At 44.6% G+C, this 12,955-nt stretch overlaps 1 protein-coding gene across 2 annotated transcripts in view; it reads left to right on the top strand.

Moving 5' to 3' along the window:
- LOC146772452 (unconventional myosin-Vb-like) overlaps nucleotides 1-12,955 on the top strand; it is a 145,858-nt gene that overhangs the window by 14,062 nt on the left and 118,841 nt on the right. For both annotated transcript variants that reach the window (XM_085640046.1, XM_085640047.1), the window contains exons 2-5: nucleotides 1,538-1,648; nucleotides 1,979-2,141; nucleotides 8,626-8,770; nucleotides 9,215-9,371. In XM_085640046.1, coding sequence (XP_085496172.1) covers nucleotides 1,538-1,648; nucleotides 1,979-2,141; nucleotides 8,626-8,770; nucleotides 9,215-9,371 — 576 coding nt within the window. The remainder of the gene's footprint in view (nucleotides 1-1,537; nucleotides 1,649-1,978; nucleotides 2,142-8,625; nucleotides 8,771-9,214; nucleotides 9,372-12,955) is intronic.

The following is a 12,955-nucleotide window of genomic DNA, read 5'->3' as shown; positions in this document are numbered from 1 at the left end:
TCCTCCCACTGCTTTGGTTAACATCGGAAGGCGTACTATGGGCCTACATTCACAAAGTTTTCTGAAGAATGAACTGGATTACTTGTATGGAGATTGGGGACACTTTTGAATTATTCCAGAATTAAATGAGTGGTGGGTAGGGTAGTTTCTAGTAATTAATCTTCCACAATATTGCTAAGCATTTGCTCTATGGTTCGTGTCAGTTGTTTCATAGCCAAAAGCGGGTAGTGATCTGAGGGGGAAAGAAACCATCCTGATCGACATTCCATGCCCGCTGTTGTCTTCTGCCGGAACTTACTGTGTGGTTCCCTTGTTCATAAAGCAGCCCAGGTCTTTGATGGGCAACCATAGATTACGTGCATTTAGAGCATCTCATGTTTGATATCTCCTGACTTTTGGGAAGCTTCACTGACTCCAGTGCTCTGGCTGTTGATTGCCATCTGGAATCATAGCCGCAAGTCCCGGGAGACCACCTTTGTCCATCCCTTCGCCTACTTACCCCTGTCTATCACAAGCCCATTCTCCACTCTACCTTGGCTGTCATTTGTCTGAACAATTCCCCTACCCACCTTGTCCTGCCCTATGTGGCAATAGGGAAGCTATTTTTATCCACTGCCTTTAAAGTTCTTGTGCTGTACTACCCTCTAATCCATCCAATGAGCCGCCATCTTTGTTCTAGTAACACTTGATTTTTGGATCAATGACTTACCCATTTGTAAAATCCACTTGGCGCAAGGGATGCCACATGCTTTCTCAACCTACTAACCACAAGTACTCTAATAATCGGGATAAATGCTTGAAAGGGAGGTGGGTACCACTCTTTACCAACTGGTGAGCCAGATTTCTTTTTTTGGGGGTGGGAGGGCTGTAGGGTGTGCTAATTGAGCATCTGGATTGTAGTTGGAGGGTACCTGCAAGCGTCCACTCAAAGGTAATGCTGCAGGGCCAGCACAGATGTTTCATCATATACGATCTGATTAATTTTGCAGAGCATGAAGTCCCTAATTGATGTTTGAAGATGCTGACCCCCTTGTTGGTCTCTCTCACTTTCACGCTTGTATCAGAGCGCGGGATCCTTATGTACTAAACCCGTGGCACGACTATTCTTGTGCACATCTTCAGTATCTTGGAGATGGGTAAGAAGTGGCAACCTGGTGTGTGCCACAATGCGCGTGTAAATGCAGAGTGTGGTGTTCTGGTTGGACCTGTTCTTATTGCAGAACAAGTAGGTCTTATTTGCACTTGGTTCATCCCATTCTGTAGTTGCACCGTTGATCTAAAAATGGACTTGAATACTTCCCAGAGTAATTACCAGCGACTGAGTCAAATGTGCAACCCGAAACATTTTTTGCTTATATTGAGGGTTCAGTAACACGTGTGGCCTGCTTAATGGTGGTTGACTTATCACGTGGCTCAGGTTGGAGGAACAACGCACATTGTTAGTCTTGTTTTCTATCGATGAATGATTTTCTACATTACAACCGTATTTGGGAGTGTTGTCAGGTTAGTAACTTCTGTCCACCTCTCACTCCTTTAGGGCACCTGGGTCTGGATCCCAGACAACCAGGAGGTATGGAAGACGGCTGAGATCATACGAGACTATCGGGAAGGGGACACCGCGCTCGTGCTCCGGCTTGAAGATGGCACGGTGAGCTGCTGTTTCGCCTAGGAGATGGTCTTTGAAAGCTCATGTGTTCAAATCAATTCTCTGTTGGCACAACACTTGGATAAATTCAACTCTGTTCTTTATTGTCTTAGTGTAGGATAAATTCAACTCTGTTCTTTATTGTCTTAGTGTAATGTAGGAATTGTTAGAAGAAAATTTATTCCATTTATGCAGTCTTTGTCCTGCTTGATTATCTAGTCTAACACCTGGCCCATTTTTGTATTTCTGAATAAAGATTGTCTCTTCTGTGCATTTCCCATCTATTGTCTGGAACTTATTTTTATTAACTAATTGCCTTCTTTAATTTTCAAGGTCCTCGACCATGCAGTTGATAGACCGCTTCCCTTTTTACGGAACCCTGACATCTTGATGGGAGAAAACAACCTCACCACACTCAGCTACCTGCACGAGCCAGCTGTCCTTCACAACCTGAAAGTGCGATTCCTGGATATAGGCTCCATCTATACATACTGTGGTAAGACGGGAGATGGACCAAGGAGGAGAAGGTCTAGTTAATACCAAATAAACAACAAAAGAGGAAGGGTAATAACACGACTAGTCTCCTCAAGGGAAAGGCTACAGTACAACGAAGTCAGTGTAATCTGAACAAGGCACTTTTCATCAAAAAGGGCAAGGGTCTACGAGCTCGGAACCAACCAATATGTTGTTGAGAGGGACGCAGACCTATGAAGATAATACAAGTTATGTATAAAGCCCTCACTCACCAACCTGGTTGGTGACATGCTTCATCATCGGGCTCCACTGGGTATGGCCGAGTGCCATCCCAGTGTGCTACAACGCCAGGTTACTGCGGAGCTGGGTTCATGTGAAGTGACAGTGAATTTAAAATTTCCAATTAAGTCAAAAAAGTAAATTTAATAATTTTGCTAATTGGAAGAATTAAAAAGGAGTGGAGTTCAAAAAATAAAAGACCTGGTTCACTCCATGGCGGTCAACATGTTTCTGCCTTAATGTGTGTTCAACAGGCTTTTGTCAGGACCAGAGTGGAAGTGCAAAAGCCCCGGTGGTATGAACGCGCTAAGGTTCACCCTACCGAGGGCTACTGTGTGAAAAATATATACAGTGAAAAATCCGCCAAGTAATACCGTGGTGGAGAGAAACGAGTTTATTCTATGGTTAAGAAGACATACAAACAAAAGACAAAACATAAAAGAAAAGTAAATGTTGATGGTCAACTCGAAAAGGATTTTTTGAATGTTTTTGCGTGCTGTGATCTCCTCAATGACAGTCCAGTTTAAGTCATTTGTGGTGTGGTTGACAGACAAGAAATGTTCGCTCAGTTTGGTAGTGATACGCTTACACCTAACATTACTCCGATGTTCACAAATTCGGAGTTTGACTTTCCTGGTGGTCATCCCTACGTATCGTAGACCACACGGGCAAGTAATTAGGTAGATGACATTAGGCGTGTTACAGTTGGTATGTCCTCTTTGGGTCCAGACCAAAAGAGGACATTTCTTGTCTGCCAACCACACCACGAATGACTTAAACTGGACTGTCATTGAGGAGATCACAGCACGCAAAAACATTCAAAAAATCCTTTTCGAGATGACCATCAACATTTACTTTTCTTTTATGTTTTGTCTTTTGTTTGTGTGTCTTCTTAACCATAGAATAAACTCGTTTCTCTCCACCACGGTATTACTTGGCGGATTTTTCACTGTATATATTTTTCACGCAGTAGCCCTCGGTAGGGTGAACCTTAGCGCGTTCATACCACCGGGGCTTTTGCACTTCCACTCTGGTCCTGACGAAAGCCTGTTGAACACACATTAAGGCAGAAACATGTTGACCGCCATGGAGTGAACCAGGTCTTTTATTTTTTGACCTCCACTCCTTTTTAATTCTTCCAATTAGCAAAATTATTAAATTTACTTTTTTGACTTAATTGGAAATTTTAAATTCACTGTCACTTCACATGAACCCAGCTCCGCAGTAACCTGGCGTTGTAGCACACTGGGATGGCACTCGGCCATACCCAGTGGAGCCCGATGATGAAGCATGTCACCAACCAGGTTGGTGAGTGAGGGCTTTATACATAACTTGTATTATCTTCATAGGTCTGCGTCCCTCTCAACAACATATTGGTTGGTTCCGAGCTCGTAGACCCTTGCCCTTTTTGATGAAAAGTGCCTTGTTCAGATTACACTGACTTCGTTGTTCTGTAGCCTAGTTAATACCAATACGAGAGAATTGCACAGCACGCACTCATCGGAGAACAAGTACTGCCTTAAAAATTGGGTTCTAACAATATATTGTGCACCAAAGCCTTGAGCTGTTGATTCACCAAGTGATTTGGTTTGCAACACCTTCTAACCCCGAGTTAAAGTAAAAGATATTTTTTGAAAAGGAGGCATTATTGAGATATGTGTGTGTGGTTTTTTTTTTCTCCCTTGTACCACTAGTGGAAAACTGTTGACGTGGTTTCTTTCAGGAAATGAACTACAAATGCGTCACAAATCCTTACTTTGCTGCGTGTGACCCACGTTGCCCATTGCAGTGGGATCCATATACGCAGTAGCAACCTTCAACGTAACTAATGTGTTCTCTTGATTGGAGAAAGAAAACCATTGTCGTTCCTTTCCATGGTACTAGGATGACTAACCTAGGAGTTCATAACTTTAATCTACGGTCTGTTTTTACTGCTCTTACAGAGGTATTTTTCCAATGACACTGTAAGGTGCTTACAACCAATTCTGGCAGTGGACCAATCTCTTATAGGTGGTCTGAAAGCGTGTTGACCTTGGATTGGCTGAGGAAACTCGTGTGATTGGCTGGGTGAAACTCTTGCTAGTTTTTCCTTGGATAGTCTGTCTGAGACGCCTATGCTGTCTCTGCTGAGTGACTGCTGTCGCTCTCCGTGAGGCAGCCAAAGAACCTGTGTAAAGGGGAGCAGTGTTGTGTGCAGTGAGCTGCTTCTTCCGGAAGGCAAGCATCGACTGGCTTGACTCTTCAGCCCCTGACCTGCCTCAGCTTTTGGGGTGCGAGTCTCTCTAATAGACATTGCAGCCTCACGAGCACGTCTCCTCAGGCAGCCACTCTGCCTCCCTCCTGGTGATGAGGGCTCCATGCCTCGGCCACTCTGTCCCACCCTGGAGGGTCCTTGTTTACGCAGTGCTCATGGTGTCCCCTGTTGCTTCTCCATGGGCACTCTTCTGCCCTTGCAGACCCTCCTTAGGCTGATGTTGTTGCTTGGAGGCCTCTGAGGACTCACTTCCTGGGTAAGGAGAGGTTGCCCAGATGTCTTTGTGGCTCTGTATGTTTGTCACCAGCTCAGCCTGTTTGTCTAGCTTTCACTTCTCTTGCATTTGTGGTACCTCTTGTCGGTGTGCTGGTAGCTTGGACTGTTGCTGCCTATTAACACCTTTTCTGTGTGTATGGGAGTAGTTAAAGTTTACACTGCTTGTGCTGTGCACGCCTTGCTCATGCCCGTGCAGTGCTTGTTTGAGGGTCCTCTCAGTAATAAAATAACCTGATTTTGGTGTCCGATCAGTGCCCAGCTGCTGCAATCTGCCTTTGGGGAGATGGTGGACATCTGAGGTGGGACTTCACCTTAGTCTGAAGTTGGACTCAGAGTTGGCTGTTTACTGCAGTCGAACAACCCCTCTCTCCTTCTGTCTCTCTCTTACAGTTGCCACCATGTGCTAAGAGGGGCTCAGAACCCCTTAAGTACGCAAGTAAAGCATCCGCTGACCAAGGAACCCGCATGTGTGTATTTTTTAATATTCCCTTTTTTAATTTATTTTAAATGTCAGTCTCTGCTCGACTCAGCAGAATTGATGCTGCTGGAGGGGGTATCTTAACCATGAGTACTGTTTTGTGAATTACAGAACAGTCTTTCACTGTACAAAAGCCACAACAATTGACTTTCTTAATAGTATTCAGCTGCTTTCCACCAAAGGCAGTCCTCGCCGAAGAGCGGTACCATTGAAACTCAAAAACACATTTGAATAATGTTGAAATCTAGTACATGTGAAAATTCCTTCATAGTACCTAAATTTAATAGGCATTTAGAACAGTATACCCCTTTAATCCTGGGCTGAAAATCATGCAAGCACCAATTAACCACCCATTCTGAAGAACACTTTTAAGTCACTAATTAAGGATACTAGAGGAGAAGTAGGCCAAGAATGTACATTCGCAAGACTGATTCTGTTATTTACTTAGAGACTGTCCAGCTGAACTGCTCTTGTTACTCCGGGTACCAGTCTCTTTCCCCCCCCCCCTGACCCCTCCGCACGTCCAGTCTAGCCGTTCTAGGTTGACTAGTGGTTCTGCTGATGTACTCCTGTTCAGAAAGGATGCCGCCCCCAGGAGCAGTCATTATGGAGAACCATGAACCTGTGTTCTTGCTCCAGCTACCGGTCCTGTCTTGGCATGGAAAGAGGCCTGGAGATGGAGGAGGTGGCGATGCGCGCTCTCTTCCAACAGCCAAGGGCCCTTCCCCACACACCGCATGGGAGCAGTGCCAGGACATGTACATTAGTACAGATCAGGAGAATTTGTCCTGGATCGTAGGCGGGTTGGTAGCAGATTGGGATTATTCCTGAACCGAGCAATATCCGATGAATGACTGGGGGCGGTACATGTTTGGTAGGCCCAGACCCCTTCTGGTTCTGGCCTTAGTGCAAAGTGCCACTTGCGCACTCTTTGGGAATGAAGTTCCTGAGTTTGTGCAATGCCTCACTGGTACCAATTGATGTTGATAGTTGCTTAACATAGTGTTTGTTTTCCCTTTAAGAGAGGATTACATTTGTAGCCCATTGTCTTGAGCGGGGAGATCAGTGTTTGGAAATGCACCCTGTCTTTCCCAAGAGCCAAATGAATGAGTTTGAAAAGGGGAGAGCAGACTCCTAGGAACACAAACTGCAAGGGGTGTGTTGCTGCCCTTTCGTTGGTCTAACATAGACTAGACTTGTTCTCCAGTCGATATGACTGCGTTTCTGTTTCAGAAGCTCTGCGCTCGCGTACGGTCTATGCTCTTCATGGTGAGCCCTTACCAGGTGAATGTTCTCGCTGTCGAAAGCCACGTCTCAAGATTACCAAAGTCAACAATGTCTCCTGTATGTAAATGTTTAGTTGGCATGGGACTGCGTTGTGTGTGCACGCGTCTTTTGACTAGAACGAGGCGCGGTGCTGGCCCTTGTGTATGTAAACCCGCAACAAAAGGCAGTTATTTGCTTTAGTAATCCTGGAAGTATTTGTTGCCAGACCACAAAGAGATTCTTTGTAACAATTAATTTACTAAAAATGGGGGCCTTTTAATAAGTTTAGAAAGGGCATCCTTACAGCTGCTTCCACATGCAATGTAACACCTTTCCCATGCTGTGTAAGGCCTGTGATAAATAATTTATATCACTGGTGCATCGGGCAAGTGAAGTTTGATTGGGATTGTTCTGTGCACATGGTTGATGACCTAACAAAGACTTCTTGCGGTGGTCAGCCTTCACCCTGAGTGGGTGGATGCTTGCCAAGCTCCGTTACTGAGCTGTCTGACTGCGTGCTGTGTCGCTTCAGTTTATTTGACTTGGCGCTTCACCCAGATTAGTGACTGTGGGTGCCTGAATCCACTCAAACTCATTTCGCTAAAGATTGATGATTGACTTGACCCCACAACTTGTTCATCCATCTACATCCTAACTAGTGTATCCCTGTGTTTTCTCCACCATGCCCCACTATGACTGCACCAGAGCTTGTGTGTGCATCCCATATCTACCATACCTGTGTGTTTTTTCTGCTGGCACCCCCCTTTCCTCCAAAACCTAAGCAAGAGTCTGTGTTGCCTACCACACTCACGCTGCCTCTCCACCCCTCCAAATATTGCATGGATCTTACCTGATTGAGTGCAGTTCTAATATATTCTATAGCATGATGATATTTCACTAACATGGTGTTCACATAACCCCACAATGGATGTGTTCTGTATTACACTCCCCACCCTATTGTCTGTAGCCTTTAAAAAGGAAAGTGACCCTCCCCCCGCCCCTAACATTGATACCAGCCCAGATGTTCTGCAATCTTGTCTGCACCGTGGACTACTCGGTTTAATCTCTACTGCATTTTACTCCACCTCCTCCCAACCTACAGTCTAGCCTTCATCTTCATCCAGTTCCTAGAAACTCCCCCCTCCTTGGATATGACGCATATCCAACCTGCTGCCCAGAGTTGTTCTGAGATACTGAAGGAATCATCCTTTGCCACTTGAAACAGTTTACTCTAGAAATAGATTAAATATTTTTCCTTTCTGTGCACATATCAAAGCCACCTTGCCCTGCATTCACATGTTAAACGCGGTTCTAGCTGACGATAGAACATCGCGCGGGACTCCTTTAATTATCTTGGTAAAGCCTGCTTACCGTGGCTAGCACTAGTGCCCCCCCCCCCCCCAACTTCCAGTTTCACGCCTGCACTACTAGCACTACCATCTGTCCCCTGTCCACAATCTAAAAGTTGTCTCAGGCTGCAGAGACTGAATCCGACCCCCATGCATTGTGTGTACATCGAAATGTATTTCCGCGTCAACCAGGAGCATTCCTTTGATGATCTGATCGTTCGAGGTGAACTATTTATTTTTTTAGTCACATGGCCCCTGTTATTTTAGTTCCTGATGCTGTTTTGTGAATGAATGTATTTAAAGTGTGCTTTTCAAAAACGTGCGAAATCCTCATAAAGGGGCATTCATCCATGGTTGCATTAACAATGGATGTCTCCAGCCTGGAGCCTACATGGAAATTTGTTATTCAGTCATTTGATTGCCCCTTATCATTTAATGCGAGGAGCTGTTCTGAAGTTGTGGAGCGGGATGCCACCAGTGAAAGGTGTTCAAGAACTCTTCCATGTGTATTAAACAAAAGTACTCGTCATAAGCCAGGAACACCATCCTACTTATCCAGTCTGAATTCTTGTCTTTGCCAATGGTTCCTTGTTCTTGCATTCAGGGATCATCTTGGTCGCCATTAATCCGTATGACCAGCTGTCGATTTACGATGAGGACATCATCCATGCCTACAGTGGTCAGGACATGGGCGACATGGACCCGCATATTTTTGCAGTGGCCGAAGAGGCGTACAAGCAGTTGGCCAGGTAATTTTCAAGAAAATACATTTTTTTATTTGCAAATCCTTTTTTAATTCCCGAGGTTCTCTTCTATATTTTAATGAGTTGCAGCCTTTCTTCCCTGCAGCAGTGTTTATCCTGTTAACTTACATTGGTCACCACCTTCTAGGCTGGTTTGTAGCACTTCCCCCGAAGTGACCTCTGATTCTGCTTAGATCCCGCCCACTTTTGATGTCACTTCCTTCTTTTGTCTAGCCCCCTGCCTTGCCTGTCTGTTATCCTCATCACAACTTTCTTGTTCTCTACATCGCTGCCTTCATGTTCTCCACTGGTCCCTACTGTTCTCCAAGTGACTTTTTACTTATCTTGTCCTACGTCCTGGATACCTTTTCTGTCCCCTCCCACACCTCCCCGCCACACATACTTTGGAACTCCTGTCTACAAATTGACCAATCTTCTTCTGCTCTTCAGATACAAGAAGAATCAGTCCTTGATAATCAGTGGAGAGTCTGGGGCTGGCAAGACCATGTCGGCTAAATATGCCATGAGGTACTTCGCCACCGTCGGAGGGTCTTCGGAGGATTCTAATGTGGAGGCGAAGGTGCTGGCGTGCAATCCCATCATGGAGGTACTGCGTGAGCGCCTTTCTTGGTAGTCCAGTATGATGCCGACTCTGAAAATGTGACTTTTCAGCTCACTGAAAGTTCAGGCAGTTGTGTCCATCTGGAGAACTACATAGGCTTTTACTTACTGTCCTGTTAAAAAGAAAAAAAAAAAAGTAATTTCAGAATAGTGTGCAAAATTGCTTGTTCATTACAGGCACACTGTCAAGTGTCTTCTAAGTGCACTCGTCAGCAGGGGCTCACTAAGCAGGTAGGCAACGAAAACGCCAAACCACGTTTTTAGACTTTATGATGAGAATTTTGCTGGGGTTCTAGCTTCTTGAACAGCTGTGCTTTGAGTCGCTGGGGAGTGGGACCACAAACACACTAATGCTCTTTAAAGGCGTCCCTGCAGAAATGTGTTTTTAATTGGAAGTTTTGTATTATACGTATTCGGAAACGGTTCCCCAGACCTGGCCCTTGAACTGAAAATGAAGATCCCTGAAGGTAATGTAGGTAACATTTAGAAGTTTGCATACGTTTCTTTGACAATCCTTGAACCTGTTCTAGGGTTGTGAAATTTGGTTAGGATTGTGTCGCTGGTTTTAATAACTTAGACGTCTAACTGTGTCAACATTTAAAGGACTTTCACCACTCAACCGTCTGTCTTCATTTTGCTAGACCTCCTACAGAAACACTGACAAGTGAGATTAAACCCCCGAATAACACTTTGAGATGGCACCTGCTACTCCTCTCTGCAGCACACCCTCTTCATATCGGTGCCTGCACCCTTCCAATAGGATTGTCTTTTAATCCCTTATAGAAAACCTGCAATTTGCTCACTATGCAACTTTCCCTAGGTTCTTCCTTTACCATGGGCCCTCCTCAGTCACCCTCCCCTGCTGACCCCATGCGTCGCATGCAGGCCAAGCGGGGATGGAAACACCATGGTTCGGCGCAGAGTATCACAGGATGAGGGGACTGCTAAAGGGCATGCCTGTGAAAGTCTTCCAAGTCGAAAGAAATCCAAATACGATATAAATGTCTTATGTGTCCGGTAAGGGGAATGCACCCTTTATGATGGACCACTTTAGCAGATGCTGTCACCATCCAGGACCAAAGAGGCGTTTGGAAGATGCTTGTTTATGGATGTAAAAACACACTTGTTTCAACAAACTCTGGATCACCCACTAAAGTGTGATTCCACCCGCTGTTGGCACCAGAATGCTCGCCCGGGCAGGAACCTGGGTGATGTGAGTGCGTAGTCTGCTGCGGAAAGGACATCTTCAGCCAATCTGAGTGACCACAAATCTCACAGAGAGGCTGTCTTGGGGGGGGGGGGGGGTGTCCCAGATCCCTGGGAGAAACACTGTCTCCTTTGAAACGAGAACAAGCAGTAGCTGTGAGACAATAGATTTAAGTCATCCACATATTTATTGTACAAGTTAATTAAAATAATACATAAGATTCCAGTATTAACCTTTTTCCTGCTGTAACATTTAAGTGGTGTTTTACATTTCATAATCTTCACCATTACAAAAGAAAGTTTAAAGTATCCTGTTCCAGCTGGTTGAAAGGAAATAAAATTACCAAGTTTACTTGTCTACAATTAAAACTGGTATTTGTAATTAACTTCTAATTGTAGAGGTGTTTTATTTCAAGCCTGACTCTAATCCTCAAATTCATATGGAAACCTACTCTCAGCTTCCAAATTCTTCCCTTCTATTGGCTGGGAAACTGTAAAACGTAACCGTTTGAACAACAGTGGCCCTGCTATTGATAAAAATGTAAGAAATACTCATTCCAATATAGCTCTGTCAATATAATTTCTTAATATAACTTTGTCGTTGGCTCAAGCACCCGTGTATGCCAAACTTTCTTTCAACAAAATGCTGTAAATTGTTTTAACTGCTGGCCAATAATTACTGCAGTAATATTACTCACTTTGTAGGAGAAATGTATACTCCATAAGTCAAACCCCGTCGTCCTTGGGCAGTTAACTGTGCAATGAGTGGGGAAAGAGCATTGAACATGTGAGCTCTGAGGTGTACAAAGTGAGTAATCCGGGTTGGGAGGAACATTAAGTGACAGGCCTTTGCCAGGAACATTGACGGGGGGGGGGGGGGGAATAGTGCAAGGTGACGGGACATGGGCAGACTTGAGAATGCTGGTGGGAAGAGCTCCGATGGGATTTTGAGGGCCGGGGTCTTGACGTTGTCTTCTGTTTGCAATTCCTTTCTTGGTTTCCTTTCTCTGTAAATACCTTACCTGTGTTTAGTTCATTGTGATTTGGTTGGTCAGGCTGCATCTTTCTGGCAAAAGCCTTTCACTTCACTTGAAGCCTGGCTGTTCTAGTTAAGCGCACTGCGATCCTTGGAGCTGTCGTAGAGTAACGAGCATGTCCCTCTACACATGTGAATTTGAGTTTCACCCCCACTGGTCCTTGTTAGACAAAGTAAGAACCCTGCAAAGCATTCAGTACCCCTGAATTAAATATATAAGCGAGTTTGGGGAGGTCTGGGTAGCATGGGACACAGAAGGTGCCTAAATTGTGCGAAGGTAGTGGGGAATGGCACTCATTTTTTGATCCCAAGACTTTTTTTCTGCCTTTGGTTTGCCCCAAAGCTAGGGAGAGACGGACACACAAGATTTATTTAAAAAAAAAAAAAAAAAGTCTACCAGAACAATGGTGACGGGAAAAACAGCAATGAAAAAGAGCCTGCCAGAGCAAGATGGACACACCGTGTCGGGTGGTGGAAGAAAGAAGGATAAGGTGGAAACAAGATGAGGACGCATTGGTTGTCGGCAGCACTGGGCTCCAAACAGAAACTTAGGTCTCCTACTCTGATTTTTAATAATTTGGCGCATGACCATAGTCTAGGCCAGGCTTCTCCAATAAGTAGCTCGTGAGCAAGTAGTAGAACTCCGCCTACCTGCAAGCAGCTCTCCTGCGTGCAGCACGGCTTACTAAAGTCGAAGCATTTGCTTGGGGAGGGGGAAAAAAAAATAATATATATATATATATATATATATATATATATATATGAGACAAATGTGTTTTTCAGCATTCATAAGCTGACGTTTAGAGAAAAATGGCTATATTTCCAAAATACATTTAAAGCTCACGATCGTTGCTTTTTTTCCCTTTTTCTGGAGACTTTTTACAAATATTACCTTGGTGCCAGAGGCATTGCAGCTATGGCTGTTACTTATTAACCATGTAGAGGCATTCCAGACTGACCAACCCTTTTTTAATACATTACTGCTGGCTACCCAGCCTGATAACTGGAGGTGAACACTGGGAGTTATCTTGCTTATGGTGCCAGTAATGTCTCTTATCGGGTGTGAACGCTAGAACATCCCAATATTAGTAGCTCTGTTGAGTTTCATTAAACATAAGTAGCTCTTGTTACAGAAAAGGTTGGCGACCCCTGATCTAGTCTGTTCCTCAAGGAGTCCGATTAGTTTCCTCTTAACAAGAGGAGGACGGTCACATATGATGGACCAAACCACGGAATAATGATAATTTAAGGCTCCGCCAGAAGATACATGATCTCTCATCCTATGTACAACAAGACTTTACAAAGACTTGCAATTAAGAAAAGTTAAA

This window comes from Triturus cristatus, chromosome 12 (genome assembly GCF_964204655.1).
Source record: "Triturus cristatus chromosome 12, aTriCri1.1, whole genome shotgun sequence".
In the NCBI taxonomy this organism is placed as follows: Eukaryota; Metazoa; Chordata; class Amphibia; order Caudata; family Salamandridae; genus Triturus; species Triturus cristatus.
This window is presented reverse-complemented; position numbering and strand designations above follow the sequence as displayed.